The 17,627-nt window shown below is 46.2% G+C and overlaps 1 protein-coding gene across 2 annotated transcripts in view; it reads left to right on the forward strand.

Moving 5' to 3' along the window:
* Window positions 1–1,409: 1,409 nt before the first annotated feature.
* Window positions 1,410–17,627, forward strand: part of RB195_020192 (uncharacterized protein) — a gene marked incomplete at both ends in the record, with an annotated part of 27,190 nt that continues 10,972 nt past the window's right edge. The window contains 4 exons of one of the 2 annotated variants that reach the window (XM_064188389.1): window positions 1,410–1,523; window positions 9,722–12,046; window positions 12,165–15,629; window positions 16,756–17,116. In XM_064188389.1, the coding sequence (XP_064044270.1) occupies window positions 1,410–1,523; window positions 9,722–12,046; window positions 12,165–15,629; window positions 16,756–17,116 (6,265 nt within the window). Of the gene's footprint in view, window positions 1,524–9,721; window positions 12,095–12,164; window positions 15,630–16,755; window positions 17,117–17,627 lie in introns of those variants that run through there. The other variant, XM_064188391.1, reaches the window with a different exon arrangement.

Consider the following 17,627-nt stretch of genomic DNA (forward strand, 5'->3'; position numbering starts at 1 on the left):
ATTGATGGAATATATAGCTGAGACTTGGACAGGGTGTACGAAATTCGTATTGGTGTAGCTGGACGTCGATCAGAGAACACAACGACTAGCGCTGAACAAAGACGGTGCGGAGGAGAGAAACGGGGGGTGTTTGGCTTAGTGATTCGAGTGATCTTTGTCATTCGTTGGCGTACATACACATGCATAATAAAGATCAAATCTGAACAGGTTTTAGAAGAAGGTTATCCAGGAATCCAGGTTACTGCATCACATTTATCACTTGTTTGGCTCGATTTTCTCGCGGATAGCGAAATACTAAAAAAAGATGCTCTTCTACGCTTCGTTGCTCGATTTCCGGTACCCCTGGGAAGTATAGAATTAAATGCAAGATTTTTGACGGGCTCCATAAGGTCGTAAAACAGGAACTGAAAAAAAAACTCAACCCCTTTTAGAAAAAAACATATTTCCCTCGTTTCTATGGATAACTGACTTGTGTATGGTATGTTTTGCTTATAATAACTAGGTGTTTGGTTGCCAGAAGCAGTTAAACGTAAATGATATATGGTGGAAGGCTAAATATCTTACCATAAATTATGCAAAAAGAGGATGGAATATGAAAACACACAGAGTTCTCGTAAACTGCTTCGATTCGAGTAATTCGGCGTTAAGGCTGTGTACCAATAAATATATGACTAAGTTACGTTACAATTGTATATGAAACACCGAAAATTACACAATGTAGAACCAAAATAAAACTTTTTTCGGAGAAAAGTGCAAGATGACCCAGATAGACGATGATACACCAGTTCTTCTCAATGTTAGGAATGTCGGAATGCAGGGCAATTAGAAAACAGAAAAAAACGTAACTAGCAGTTACCTCTTACAAGTTTCTTTCAAAGCTCTAACTCTCTTCTCTAACTCGTTTTCAACGACAAAAGAATTGAAACATATTAAAAAGGAAGAAATTTCTTTCTGATTGTTTCGTCCAAAAATCCTCTAATCTTCTGTTCCACTTTTCGACGAGCAAATCATAGAAATATACGACAATTAGAAATTATTAAAATAGATGTAACATGTATAAATATACAACAAATATGTGTAGCAGATATATAAATATTTAGTAAATATTAGCAGATATATATTACTGGGAACAAGAGCGAATCAGTTTTTCGAGGCCACCACGAACAAGGAGTAATTTTGTGGGCCTTTTCCATTTAAGACATCATTTAGTAAATCAGGAAAGTTTCGAGCGGATATATGAGTACTAAAGAATCGTAATAGACGTAAAAATGAAGTTCATGTGTGTAAATTCTCGGTAAATTGCGGAGCAAAAAGTTACAGGAGATCCCACTTATCCTTGAACCAGGTGTACACGGTATTTGCAAACACTATCAAGATTTACTTACATTGATTTAAATTTTTCAGAAAATATGTTCACTAAAAATGTTAAAGAAAGTGTTGAGGAAATGCACAGGGCTGGGGAAAAAGAAAAGGAAAGGTTTGCTGGGAAGTTTCACTTAAAATTGCGAGAAGATCCAGCAAAAGTAAGACTTTAGATTGGATGAAGTAAAATCGACCACGAATGGGGCCTATGGTCGAGCGATTCGCTTCTGAGGACGAGTTTTACAGTAAAAATCGTCGTTCAATGTGTAAAAGCGGAGAGGCGACGGCGAACGACGGCGATCGACGCTATTTTCGTTGACGCCGGGAAAAGTTCATAGATCAGCCGAGGACTGTTTCTGTCGGGGTTGACGAGTGAGGCAGATGAGAAATAATTCCACTGTCACCGGAAATGTACAGAAACGGATGTAAGAACACAAGGGAAGAAGGCGAAAACGAGCCATGTGACTGCAGGTCTTGTTTTCTTAAAGGATTGGGTAAGTTGGGTAGATCCGTACCCAGAACGAATCAATAGCGGATGGATTTCAACAAGGAAGCTATTTCGTATCATAGAGTTGTGTGCGTGCGTGCGTGCCGCTGGGCCGGGTGTGCGAGCTGCGTCGATGAGAGAGCCATCGGCCACGCCCCCTGGAGGGACAACTGGAGCCTGACACTCTCTGGACAAGCATCAAATTATCGTATAACAAGGATTATTATAATAACCGCATAACTGGAAATGGCGAGGAGTGTGGGTGGCATTCAAGCTCGCTCTTATTTCTGGAACCTTTGTCTTGCTTTTCTCTCTTAGTAACTATAGGTTGCATGTCATAGATCCTCTAAGATCTTCAAAGAATAAGGCTTAGGTTTTAGGATCACTTCTTCCTCGACTGATTTAGTTATTTAGTTCCAGAAATAAGAGCATGGTGGATTGGCCTCCCTTCCAAATACTCATTACCCAACCTCTGATGCTTAGGGATCTTAAGGAATCGAATAGCTTTCGAATCGAACCCCCGTCCGAACAACGGAATGGCTACACTTTCATTCACTTACTTTTTCTGAATTGTTTCGACCTCGGCACATAATGATTTACGGTTTTGTTTATGGTATCATGTTGTCCGCTTCTTGTCGGATCATATGCCAAGAGGTGGCCCGCCTATAGTACTTTTGTATGCGCCGAAAATACCCATAAAATTGTCTGATCTTCGCTTCATTTTTGCTGGATCTTATCCACTGAAGCACTAGTTGTTTCCTCGTGGGTTAGAAACGCTATCGTCGTGAGCTACCGTACCTCATGTGCACATATGTGCGTAAAATACGTACCCAAGCTAATATTTGAGCGCTTATTACGGCCGGCCATCATTCATCGGAACTATTAGCACCACGGATGAATAGATTTACGTCATAATATCTTCCCTGAAGGAGACGAATGGATGAATAATAAATGTTTTGCTTGCTACTGGGACAAAATAAGAACGCGAATAGGTGCGTGAGAACCTCCCATATCACCGAAAAAAGGAAAAACGAAACTGGAGACATTCTTGAAACATTTCATTATCTCAAAAGTCTTCCTTTCTAGCAAGAAGTCCGATTTTTTTCGTCCAAATTTCATTACTTTCAAGAGTTCGACAACAATGACATGCATATTGACAACGTTTGGGTCGCGTATACGCATCTGATTGCTAACCGCTCTGATGGGTCGCTCTGCTTAGACTAAATGCAATCAGGCATATGAACGTAAATTCTGGCCACATACGTAGTTACTCAGATATTGCAAAAAGATGCTGTTGTCCAGCACACAGCCAAAGTGTTTTGTCCAAGGATGCAGTGAGGACAATGGAGAGCGAAAAAATACGCGCGCTCTCACGCGACGCATATATAAAGAACCGCTTGGTGGTCAGTTGGAAAAGAAGTGTTGTGGAAAAATTCTATATTGTAGGAATACCATCTCTGAAAGAATATCTTAAGTCTTGGAAATACGTGAGGGTCACTCTTGTGTTAACAAAACATACCTTCCCATATGCCGGAAAAGTTTTGAAAGAAAAAAGCTTCAGGAGGAGAATTCTGTTTGTAATCATATCCTTTAAATATTCGCAGCAGTATTCCTTTAAATATTCGCATTCCAGCAGCAACCCAATTCCAGCCGATAGATTGAAGTTTTGCTCTTCGTATATGTAAGCGTTTTTTTGATTTTTGTTTCTATACATGACTCTGATTAATATTTCGCCACAGCAGAATTCTTTAGAAGAAGCACAATAATGCGACAGTCAATCAATAATAGTTTATAGTCATAAATCAAAATCGACTCAAAGCACTCAAATAAATAAGTAAAAATGGGTATAGTACCAGAACTGCGAAAGTTCGTCGTTGGGCCGGACACTATTATAGACAGGTCAGGGAATTCTCCAGTGGACAAAGACTAGCTCCCACACAAGCCATTGCATTCATGTCCAAAATAGAAGAACCCATTCTGGAACGAAAACCTTAAAACCTTTCCTGTACTGCAGTTACATTGATGACTGTTGCATTATATGCTCCACTCAAGACGAGATGGACACTTGTTTCGAGCTTTTAAACCAGCAGTCCGCTTACATACGGTTCACAAGAGAGAAAACCGAAGAAAATTGGCCCATTCGGGAAGGAAAGGGACTGCATGGCCTCTGGTGTAGTTTATTTGATTTCGTACAAAACATGCGGCGAAGAATATATTGGCGAAACAGGGCGACCTCTTTGTGTCTGCATTAGAGAACACCTAAATGGGATGAAACAATCGAATGCAGCAACTCCCCCCGGAGCTCACCGCAGACAATGTCATGAAAATGTTCCTTTCTGCATGGCCGTCACGATCCTATCGTACAAGCCCGAAATTATAGCTCGTAGAACTTTAGAAGCGCTTTGGATAAATGCGAAAGGTCCAAAAATGAATAGAAAAGAAGAGTGCTTAGCCGCGACCAACGAGCTGGCTCTGTACTAAGACCTTTGCGGTTTTGATCTACGGGGTCATATGCGGGTAGCATCCTAATTAGTATTAGCGGAGCGATTGCACCACGCGGATATCCGCTAAGATCACGGCAACGCGGCAACTGAGGTAGGCACAACGAATTAGGCCCTTTTGGTTTTTGTTTCCGGGTGTAATATCAAAGGGGATGATAACTTGTTCTGGATGAAGCATTTGAGAGGATATATTGCAAATGTTCTTACTTTCCAGTCTCTGACGAAGACGACAACGCCAAAACGTTAGCTGTAATAAAGTTTGTTAGCAATCTTAGCTGTTGCTTAAAGTTGACTGTCGACAAGGATATAGTATCATCCCATATCGTTTATTTATTCAAACATGCTCAATTACAAATCCTAAGCAAAACTGAAAACCAAAAGGAAAATCAAATTGGAACTCTACATATGCGTAGGGGTTATAGTCGGGTCAACACTACATGAAACTCGGTGCAGTTACGTAAGCGGCTGCGCTCGAAGTGAGTGGAGGAAGCGATTGATATCGAGGTGGGACCATCCCGAACTCCAAGCGCTGGATGGTGCTAGCAAGGATCCTCCCGGGACCCTAAGCGTTACGTTCCATCGCACCGCTTCGAGCGCAGCCGCTTACGCAACTGCACCTTGCTTCATGTCTTTTTGACTTTAATATAAGTATGACACTAAGGAGACTTGAATGAACAATTTAATCCAGGGCGAAAGTAGTTGTTGTTCAGTATGAGAACTACTTTCCAATGGTGAACGAGTAAAATGCAGTGAAGAATTCAAGTCGAGGCCGATCAACATTGGGTATCCATGAATGACAGACAACCGTAACATGTGACTGCCACATGTTCACGTTTGTAAAAAGCGAAAGTCTACGTTAGAAACGACCTAAGAGCACAAATTGTCACCAATGTTGTGAATTCGGCAGGATTTAGCTGAAATTTTAATGAATTACAATTAATTTATTAATTTTGATCCCAATGAACACATTCGAATGAAGTTTCAACTAAAACCTTTGATTTTAACTTCAATCTTCCTTAGTGGAATTAAATCCACAGAGTTTAGTGGAATAAAATGCTTGAGATTATTCTCAATCATTATATGTGTGGAGTCGAGTTTTCCGATTGGTACCCTCTTATGCGTGATCGCCTACCGAAGGATTAAAGGCATCACCCCACGAATCTGAGGTGGTACGGATTTCCGGTGGAGTATTCGTATACGGAGTCGTAGATTATGGGGAGTAGGGTGATTCCGTTCATTTCTTCCTAATTGCCGTAGAAAACGGCGCTATTTCCTACAAGGAGTTCGATTGGAGCGCGCCAGCCCTGTGCGGCGCCGCATCTTCCGGGCCGTTTTTTACGGCAATTAGGAAGAAATGGACGGAATCACCCCCCTCTCCGTAACCTACAGGATAGTAGATTATGGAGTACTCCACCTGAAATCCGTACCACTTCACATTGGTGGGGTGATGCCTTTAAGAGATCCAGGTGTGAGACTGCACGACCAAGGGTTTAAGAGTTTGTTGCGTCAAACAAGCTATGTCCTTCATCGCTCTGGAAAACCGACAAATTGCTACCAGAATTCTCTAGACGAAGACTGATATATCGGCTGGCCCCAGCAAATCATTGCGTTTTCGAAACGGATTGATACGCCAGAGACTTTTTATATGTGAGATGTAGAATTAAAATGAATGATCTCTCCCCACTGAGCGGTCGACCAATTATGTTGGTCAACAGAAGTGAGTGCTTCCTTTGAATTAAGAGAAGGTTTAGAGTTAAAATGTTCGTAAAGCAACCATGAAAAAAAACCCTGCAACACCACCAAAACCAGCAACCTGAGTGAAGGTTCTTTGGACAAAGAATATGAAAGAAGAAAGGACTAATGAACATGAATGAATATGAATAAATCAAGTTGTTTTCCTTCCCTGAATAACTTTGTAAACCTTTGCTTTTTTGTTTTTCTTGCACACTTTTCTTTCTTGTTTTTCTTTCTTTGTTTAAAAGCTCCAAAGCAGAGGACCGTTCACTACTACATCATTAAAGCATTGAGGACGAAGAAACTGAATTAATCCTATTTTTTCAAAAGTTATTTGAATTAAAAATTGGTGCTCTCAACACATGCTGGGTTCAGAAGCAGATTACGGTCCGAGTCAGTAGGCAAAATTTCCAAAAAGTGTTGAGAGTATGCATGGAAGATGACCGCAGAAAAGATAGGTGAAAAAATAGGTCAAGTTGGAAAAAAAGCTGGGAAGGTCAATCAAGTAGTGGACTACTTTAGGTTCAATTCAATCATTTTCTATTTGCTTTTTAAAATAATTTAAGTCTTTTGGAGTCTATTTGAGATGAAACCAAATGTACAATTGTTCTTAGGAAAACTTTTTCTTTCGAAATCATAAGATGAGAAAATAGAACAGTCAATAAAACCTAAAGAAGATCTGAACGGCACGTATAAGGCCGCAAAACCTTCTACCTTCTTTCGAGTGATATATTGGGATAGAAATTGGTTTGACCGGCGAGAAACGATGCGTGTAACTTCACAGAACGATTAGCAAATATAAATAAACACCGCGAAGATTTATCACGTTTTCGTTGATGGGTAAGTTCATACGGTAACGTCAATAAAAACTTTTATAAATGTTGCTAAATTAAGAGTGAGACACTGCTGAGAAAGGACGAACAAAGTACATCAAAAAACAAAGATAGAAGCCAAAATTGGAAAGGGTGGGTCATTTCGCCCCTCTTCATAGACGAACCAATCTTAAATCAGCTTTCCGTGAGGTTCCTCAGAAGCGAAGAGAGGCTTATCCAAAAATAGGATATGTTTTAGTGTGTGATAGTAGAGAAAAATTAAATCTGTGAGCAATAAATAGAAAAGGAAACAACAGGAAAATGTTGTAAATAGGACAAAGTTATTAATGCTGTCGCAGATCGCAAATTTTTAGGAATAGGGGAAAACGAAGAAAGAAAGATTTTTACTAAGGTCTTTTTTTAATTTTGGAAAAAGAAAACCGTCCGCTGATAACAATAGAGGTTATAGAAGTAGAACTACGAAGACAGAATAAAAGAATTGGGAAAAAAAAGAAGGAATTAAATTTAGAACGCTTGTTTCGCTAATTCGTAGAGTTTCTGACAAGTCCAGATTTAGCTAATTGGGTTACAACCGAATCTGAACTCATTACCCAATAGTTATGTAAGTGAGCACCTTTGCCTCAGATGTCATCTGTGTAGTTTCAGGAAAATCAGTATACCCACGACAATTCGCTGGCTTACGCTAATCAGACGCTTAGCACTCGATTTCGGCTTATCCAGCAGCTGTTGACATTCTGAATAAGGAAGTGAGATGATGTCAACGAGATCTGCCACGATGCAAACAAACAAGCAAACAACCAAACAACAAGCAAAGGGAAGAGTCGAAAAAAACCGTTGCAAAATCCCATAGTAAGTATCTATAGGACTAATAGAAACGAGTTCAGGGGTAAAAAACTTTTCGCAGAATTAAAGGAAAATCTCTTTAGAACATGATAATGACTACTAATCTGTTTTCTTTCTGCTAGCAATTAATCTTCTGCATTATTTTTTCTATCAGAAGTAGACCAGAACCAAATAAATCAATCGACTAACAAGGTATATAACGGAGAGGAATTTCCTTTGAGTGCTGCCCTTTAAGAAATTTGCTGTTCGTAGCTCATACGAGTTCCGCGCAACACTAACGGAACTGAAATGTGGGTGAAGAAAACTTCCTTCTGCAGCACTTAAGAGCCGCCATTCTCTGATATAGTCAACTGCCATAATCTCCTGAAGGTTAGTTCTCATAAAGTAGGGATAGAGGATAAAGTGTCTGGCGTTAATCAATCCTCTTGGGATGCGCCCCCACGTTCACTTCATGTCGGCATCGTTTGAGGTTCACGAACGTGTAACTGGCCCGTACAATGACTTGCGGGGGCCAGGCGATGTTTCAAGTCAGTGTTTTTATCCTCCCAGACAAGTCTGGTTCGTGCCCGGCACGACTTTCCCAGCCAGCCGGCCGCCGTTCTCGCGCGCCGCGTGGGAAACCCTGCCAATGGCAATGTATTACGGTAGCGTTCCCACGCGGCAGCCATATATAAGGGCTGGCACCGAGCAGTCGGGGTTCCAGTTCCAGTTCCAGCTTTTCTTTCGCCACTCTCCCGATCTCGGACCAGTCTCTTATTCGCATTATTCATGGTGTCGTGTTGCGTCGCGTTATATTCCGTCTCGTTCGATAGCCGCACCGCCACACCACCGCAACAACCCTATCCCTGGCTGGCTGCCCACGGGGTCCGAACCGCAACCCTAAACCATCTGCCGCCGAGAGCCACCTAACCATCTAGCCATGACTGGCCCCTTATTTGATCCACCTTTATGTCGTGTATATTTGTGCGTGCCGTGTCGTGTATTGATGTATTAAGGATAAACCCTAGTTGTAAAACCCTTGTAACCGCATTGCACCCTAGGAACCATATTGGGGCGTGGGATCAAGGGGGCAGCCCCGAGGCCCCCAAAGGGGGAGTCGGGGCAGGGGGGGAAGGGACCCTCGGGTCGAGCCCGCAGGGTTCGGAGGGGCTAGGCCGCCATCCGGTGACTAGCCCAGCGCAGGGCCCCTCCGGATCCGGGCAGTCGGCCCTGGATCCTCCACCGATGCCCGCTGCTCCTACTCGGAGCGGACCCGGGGCACGACAATGGTGCATCGGCGAACCGAGCCCGTTGTCGTGCGCTGGGCGATCCCGTAGGGGCACTCGCTGCCCTACGCTGCCCATGACGTGCCGGGTGCCCATCAACAGTGGGCTGGCACTGCACTCGAGCCTGGGGGTTGGGCTTGCGAGTGTAAGGGTTCATGTGCGAGGGTCACGACTGGGGCTATTGCATCCCACATGTAGAGGACTGAACCAGGGTTACCCTTAGGGTTGGTGGCAGCAATCCTAGGGGTATAATCTCCATAGCGGTAGTTGCCCTGGCACTCCTGCGCGCACGCATTTTGGGATGTAGGCTCCTTAAGCGCCTTGCGGATAGTGCAGCTTGTAGGAGGGAAGGCGTAGTGGGTCCCGGTGGGAACCTAGGATCGGAAGTCGCACACCACTAGCCTATGGCTCTCACAAGCCGCATATCCGCACGCGCCAGACCGATGATCTACCTATGGCCCTTGCATCCGCGAACCCACATCCTCATCCCCTCGTTTGTAGTGTTGGCACTTTGTTGTTGTGGCATTAGCCACTCTGGGTCCTTGTGTGCCCGTTGACGGGGTTCCTCTCTCCTGTCGCAGATTCCCCGCCTCTGTGCTGTCCGTGCTCCCACGTCCCAACCACACCATCTTTCACCGCATGTCCGTGCATCGTATACCCTACATGGCAACAGCATATTATATACGACATTTTTAGGTGGTATCACTCTACGATACGGCTATCATGTCTACGCTCCGTGGCTGCAAAGCACGCTTGACCAACGCGATCAACAATTTGACGCGGCTGGTCAACTCGGCGAATTCCAACTACCCAACCGTCTTCCGTTCGGACGCCCACCCGGCAGTACAGCTCCGCACTCTCCAGCGTCGAATCGAGGACATGGGAAACGCTAAGATCTCCATTGAAATAGCATTGGAGACATTCCAACAGCGCCATGAACATGCCATAAGCTTTATCGAAAACCAACCGAACGCCATAGAGCTTATGGATGCCTTTGACATCTACTGGCGCGATCACAAAGGTGACGAAATGGAACCAACCGCAACCGCTACCATCTTTGCCCTAGACGATCTTATCCGCAAGGAAACCGAACTTGCGGATATGCTTCGCACCACCATAAGCGCATCCACCACACCACAATATAACCCTACTAACACCACTGATGAGCCGATGGATGTCACATCCATCAGAAACCCTACCCTAACACCACCGCATATGTCCGGAGGCTCATCACCACCATACCCTGCTGCGGATACCATGAATGTACAACTCCGCAAGGTAGAGCTGCCTACCTTTGATGGGGATTTCTCCACCTATTACGATTTCTGGGCCAAATTCAAGACCGCGGTCCACGACAATCCATCCCTATCCACCGCTGCCAAATTTATCCATCTTAGTAGCAGCCTTAAAGGTAGCGCCGCACTTGTTGTACAGGGGTACGACATAACCAATCCCTCCAACTACCACCTAGCCATTGAAGCCCTACGCAGACGGTATGACCGTCCGCAGTTCACCCATAATTTCTTTTTGCAGAAATTAGAGAACTTGCCAGCGTCGTCTGCCGCCGCTTCATCGCAGAGGGACACGTTATGCCAGATCCAAGCATGTATCCTGCAGCTCAACCGCTTCGAGGACACGTCAACATCGCTATCGCTCAAGAAGCTCATTCGCAGCAAATTCCCACGAGAGACTCAGCTGGAAGTGAACAGGATGGAACACCGGTCAGGTACGATTTGGAAGATGCATGAGTTTCTTGCGGGTATTGATGTGTTTATTCAAGAACTTGAGAAGCTTGACGATAGCCACTGTCCTCCACTTAGCCACGATCAACCCTATTCCGCATTATCCACCACATACCGCAACCGCTCACCATCTCCAGAACCACTTTATGATCCGCATAGATGTTGTTTCTGCGGGTCGAGGAGCCATCGCTCGACCCGCTGCACCACATCTATGCAGACCTACGTTCGCCGTATGATAGTCCGGAACCTGAACCTCTGTTGGAAATGTGTCCAACCAGGGCACATGGCCAACTCTTGCCGGGCTCCGAACTGTCGTTACTGCCAACGTAACCATCACACCATACTTTGTTCGTATTCATCTGTTTCGCGTTTTTCTCGTGATAGGTCTAGGCGTTCTAATGATAATCGTCGTAATAGTCGTAATAGTGTTCGTTATGATCGATATACTTATCGTTCTCCCCGCGGACGGTACCCTTCTAGGGAATCGTCCCGGGAAAGAAGTTCTTCACGCTATTCCTCTTCATCGTACGATTATCCCTATTCACCATCTAGGCGCCATCCCCGCGATAGAGACTACCACCATCAGTCTCATCGCAACCATTCTCCCTATCGTAGATCTGAACGTGATTCAGAGCGAATGCGCCACCGCAACCAACGCCGCCACTCACCGTCTCCATCTTCAGCACCTTACGGGGTCAGATTTCGTGCTAATCCGCGCGATAGTCTCTCACCCGTACGCCGCAGAAACCATTCCAGCCCAGAATCCAGTAGCCATGTCGCCGACACGGACGACGAGATGCGTAACGCTCTTGATTGCCGTCCGGTCGACGACCCCACCACCCTTACCACCTCATCCAACCACCAACGCCCTCTTCTTATGACTGTTAAGGCTCACATTCGTAATCCTAAGACGAAGACCCTTGAAACGGTCAACGTCATGCTGGATTCAGGAGCCCAAAACAGCTTCATAAGCAACGCAGCCACTAAGCGCCTATCCCTTAAACCCTACGACCACAAGCCGCTGACCGTCATCGGATTCGGAGGTCATCGTTCGACCCAAGAATCCGGTACAGTCGACGCCACCCTCTTAGATGCCGCAAACAAACCATTCCCCGTAACCCTACGAACTCAGGAAGTTCTAACTTCCCAGTTCAAACCATATCGTCTCAGTAAAGAAGACAAACACGCACTCCGCACATTCCGCATTAACCCAGACAGCCTTACCATCAGTCGCCACGTTACGCCAGATATCCTGCTGGGTATCGACTACTTCTGGGAGGTCCTGAAAAAGGACTCACCGAAGCAGCTACCCTCAGGATTGATGCTCGTTAACACGCGATTCGGACCAGTTGTCTCGGGTTCAACCTTTTTTCGTTGATTTACTGAGACAATCGCAGAACCATCTAACCACATCACCATCTACACCACATCGCTCTGAAGACGACATCACCCGCCTATGGGACCTCGACCGTTTAGGCATAACCGAGGATCCCGATCCCTCTGTCGACAAGGAAGAGGACGCACGGATCCTGAAACGTTTTCAGGATACCGCCCAGGTGATTGACGGCTACTTGCACGTTCAATTTCCCTGGAAGTCATCCCATCCTCGCCTTGCCGACAACAAAATGTTAGCCCTTAAGCGTCTTCAGAGCCAATACCGTTCCTTCCAAACCAAACCAACCCTTTGGAAAACATATACCGCAACCTTTACGGACTACCTGGAGCAGGGCATAATAGAGGAGGTCGACGAGCACCAGTTCGACGACCACAGAGTCTATTATATCCCGCATCAGGCAGTCATAAAGGAAACATCGGCCACCACTAAATTGAGAGTCGTGTTCGATGCGTCCTCCCACTACAGAGGCGCACCGAGCTTAAACGACTGTCTCCACTCTGGCCCCGCAATCCTACCAGACATGGTAGGAATCCTCCTCCGTAGCCGCTTAACACCCTATCTCCTTATTGCCGACGTAGAGAAGGCTTTCCTCCAGATTCGTTTACAACGTAATCAACGGGATGCCACTCGTTTCCTTTGGCTTCGCAACCCTAACCTACCACCAACTGCGGATAATCTTCGGATCTTCCGGTTTACCCGCGTACCATTCGGTATAACCGCATCACCATTCCTTTTAGCCGCATCCATACTGTATTACCTCCATCTTGAACCATCGAAGCCGCTCCACAAGGAGATCGAGGACAACATCTACGTCGACAACATCCTTCTTAGTGCCTCGTCCGAGCGACAAGCCATTAAGAAGTACCGCTCTTCCAAATCCCTATTCAACTCCATGCACATGAACCTTCGAGAGTTCTTGTGCAACTCCAACACCGTTAACCAGTCCATAGAGCCATCTGATCGAGTCAGGAATCCATCCTCCGTGAAGCTCCTTGGTATTCCCTGGAATTCACGCACCGACACCCTTCTCATACCACTTAAAACCGCATCCGCGAATGTGTACTCGAAGCGCACAGCGCTCAGTGCATGTTCATCCACCTTTGATCCACTTGGTCTTCTCACACCATTCTTAGTGCCCTTCAAGGTATTCATCCAGGACATCTGGAAGAAGGAATACCAGTGGGACACTCCATTTGACCAAGAGGACCATCAGCGATGGGACGAATTGGTCCAGCAGCTCAAACATCCGTTGCCACCAATTCCACGTTTCATCGCTTCCGCAAACCGCAACACCACTTATGAGCTCGCAGTCTTTGGAGACGCCTCACAACGTCTCTTTGCCTGTTGTGCTTACCTTATTAGCCGCTCACCATCAACCACTTCTTCACAGCTAATCATGGCTAAGTCATTGTTAGCAACGGCTAAACTCCAGATGACTATGCCACGATTAGAGTTGCTCGCATCCCTAATAAGTGTGCGTCTAGCACGCTTCCTCCATCACCAACTCCATCTTAAAATCCGCACTATCCACTTCTTTTCTGACTCGAAGATAGCGCTCCATTGGATCCACTCATCTCGTCCACTTAAACGGTTCGTTCAGAATCGAGTGAACGAGATCCGCACCATTCTAACCACTTTCCACAAGACAGACGTTCAGACGAAGTTCTACTATGTGCAGTCAGACTCTAATCCAGCTGACTGTGCAACTCGTGGACTTTCGACCGCTGACGCTGTCAACCACATCTGGTGGCATGGACCATCTTTCCTTTGTTCTCCACAGTCGGATTGGCCTAAGGCCGATACGGACTTTGCCCTACCTCAGGATCTTTGTCCTGAGGCGGAGCACGAGTTTCAGGCCCTTAGTGTCCTTCCGACACAACCATATGAATCACCACTCCGTTTCCGTGCCACTAGTAGTTACCTTAAGCTCATCCGTTCAACCGCGTATGTGCTTAAGTTCATCAAAGCCCTATTCCTAAGAACCCGCATCCGCAATTACACCCTCAACCTAGCCACTGTTGTACTGTCCAAGGACGTTTCAGCCTCGGAGATCACCAACGCGGAAACTCTCCTCATTATGGAGCATTACCGCGAGGGCGAATCCACGTTGAAACGACTACCATTGGATAAGTACAACGCTCACCGCGCTGCAGATGGATTGATCCGATGTCCGAATCGATTAGACCATGCTCGGACTTCGTCTCAGTCATCTGCACCTATCCTTCTTATTCCGGAGCACCACTTTGTCCATCTTCTCGTTATGTACCACCACAAAACCAGGTTCCATTCAGGTGTTCATGCCACAATAGCCGCTCTCCGCACATCATATTTCATCCCTTCCATCAAAACCACCGTCACCAGAATCCTTCGGCTCTGCACAGTATGTAGAAGAGCCCAAGGACACCCTTACCGCTATCCTGAGATGCCTAGTCTCCCTCCGGAACGAGTCAACCGCTCTAGACCGTTCCAGAAGGTTGGACTAGACTACTTAGGACCACTTTACTATAGAGATCAGCTCCATTCTCAGGCCAAGATTTGGATCTGTCTCTTCACCTGTATGGCAACCCGCGCTGTACATCTCGAGTTAGTCCACAACAACACCGCATTCGAGTTTTTACTCGCCTTTCGCCGTTTCATTGCTCGCAGAGGCACTCCGGACCTCATTATCAGCGACAATGCCACCACTTTCCGCTCAGCTAACGATTCCCTACAAAGCACCATCTATAACCGCAAAGCCATAGAAAAGATATCCACTCAACTCGCCAACCGCAAGATCGAATGGAGGTTCATCACTCCTCTTTCCCCATGGAAAGGAGGATTTTATGAACGTCTAGTCGGTCTCTTCAAATCCGCATTCAAAAAAGCCATCAAACATACCCTATTACCACTTTCGCAATTTCAGACCCTGGTTGCAGAAATTGAAGCAGTGCTCAACTCCAGACCACTTTTATCCATCAGTGACACATCATCTTCACCCCACGTCCTTCGACCAATAGATTTCGTCTCACCGCAAGTGGAACTCCAATTACCATCTCCGCACCACAACCCTCTCTACATCCCTCCAAACCGTCTTTCCGAATGGTACAAGGAGACACTTGCCGTATTGAACAACTTCTGGGACATTTGGTACAAGGACTACTTATCCGCAATATCCGCACGTCACCAACACCGTATCCATCAAGGAAGGTCCAGTCCACTCATTCCATCGGTAGGAGACGTTGTTCTCATTGCCGATAAGAATGTTCCACGTGGACAATGGCCTTTAGCCATCATAACCACTATCCACCGCACCAAATCCAACATACCCAGATCAGCCACTGTCCGCATTGCAAACGGTCATGAGTTGCAGAGATCGATCAATCAACTACATCCATTGGAGATTTCTGCAAAGGAAGACCCACGACCGAAGAAGAGCCGCCAACAACTGCAACCCACACGGATCCAACCACCACGAGCAGCCAAACGGGTACGATTCGCACTTGGTACGAAGCGAGCGTGAGTATTTACTTGCTTTAGTATTTTGTGCTTTTTGTTTTCTCGTTTGATGCTTTTTATACTTTTAGTTTGATGTCTTTTTTGCTTTCGGTGCCATTTCCATTGCATTTTGTTCCATTTTACCATTTCTTGTATTGTTGTGTTTTATCCCTTATTACCACGTTTAGCCACGTTTTCCCATGTTTTACCGTTTATTTCCACGTTTACCACTTAATTACCACTTTATTCCACTATTTTTTGCCCTTTCCGCACCTTCCGCAACCCACCGCATCATTCCGCATCCTTCCGCAACTTTCCGCATCCTTCCGCACCCCTTCTGCACCCTTTCCCACTCTTCCGCACCCTTCCGCATCCTGCCGTATTCCTCCGCATTCTTCCGCATACCAACGCACCCTTCCGCACCATACCTTTATACAATATGCTTCTGTTCCTTTATTATTATCATTTAATTGTTTCTATTTTTCTTCCTCCTTTATTGTAGTGTGTAGTTATATGTTTTTCTCGTATTATATTACTCATTATCTTAGATTTGTAGTCTAACACTCATCTTTTTGAAGTTTTCTCTTATTTCGTAATATCTCTATAGTTATTGCGCAATAGCGCTCCGCCCTTTACTTCCTACATAGAAGTCATTCTTTTAGGTTTATTCTTTGTTATTCTTTGTCTAATCTTCATTACCTTTTCCTTCTTAGTTGCTCTTTCCATCATCCCATTACTAACCACTTTACCACGCGCAACGCCATCTTACCACGCCACAACCACATACCATCTTACCAACGCATCGTACCACAAACCACATACCACCCTTACCATCTGCAGTCAACCACCACACGGCAACATTCCATCCACCATCTCATCACGACATACTAAACCATCTTCACCACCGCACTTACCACCATACTTACCACCACCACAGTTGTACGGCCCACTTTGTGAGGGAAGGGACCAATCAATGACCCCCTTCGTTTGCTTGACGCCATCTTTCGACATGGGACTTCCACCCCCCTCAGGAAAAACCGCAGTGAGGAAGCTAAATTCTTCCTCACAACCTCACCTTGGCCCTCCTAGGAAATTCCATCAATTTCTTTATGTTTCAGGTACTAGTTGGGTCCCACTGTCCACCGTCCATGTATAGCCACCGTCATGTCGAGCCGCTGTTGTCGAGCCGCTGTTGTCGAGCCGCTGAACTATGTATAGCCGCCATCATGTCGAGCCGCTGTTGTCGAGCCGCTGCCGTCATGCCTCACCACTTAACCCATGTCGAGCCGCTGAACCCATGTCAAGTCGTTGTTGTATACGTCGAGCCGCTGCACATCGCCGTCTCCTCCTATTCAACGTCGTCTTCATGGTCAACCACTTGTCGAGCGAACCAGTACAACACCACGAGTCGTCTACGTCGTCATCAGGCAAGACCTTTGCCTGCGGGCATACACCTGCCGTCCTGTAGGGTAGTCTTAGGTAAGCATGGGCGGCAGCTAGAATAACCCGTAGGTTGTGTTTGTCTGACTCGTAGATGACCGGTTCTCGGCAACCATTGGCCCTTCGGGGTCCCACTTGTGGCCAGTACCATCAGGCCTCCATCTTCTCCCCTAGCGGTTCTTTTCGGCCGCCCCCAGTGTCGTGCCCGGCACGACTTTCCCAGCCAGCCGGCCGCCGCTTCTCGCGCGCCGCGTGGGAAACCCTGCCAATGGCAATGTATTACGGTAGCGTTCCCACGCGGCAGCCATATATAAGGGCTGGCACCGAGCAGTCGGGGGTTCCAGTTCCAGTTCCAGCTTTTCTTTCGCCACTCTCCCGATCTCGGACCAGTCTCTTATTCACATTATTCATGGTGTCGTGTTGCGTCGCGTTATATTCCATCTCGTTCGATAGCCGCACCACCACACCACCGCAACAACCCTATCCCTGGCTGGCTGCCCAAGGGGTCCGAACCGCAACCCTAAACCATCTGCCGCCGAGAGCCACCTAA

Source organism: Necator americanus, chromosome II (assembly GCF_031761385.1).
Source record: "Necator americanus strain Aroian chromosome II, whole genome shotgun sequence".
Classification (NCBI taxonomy): domain Eukaryota; kingdom Metazoa; phylum Nematoda; class Chromadorea; order Rhabditida; family Ancylostomatidae; genus Necator; species Necator americanus.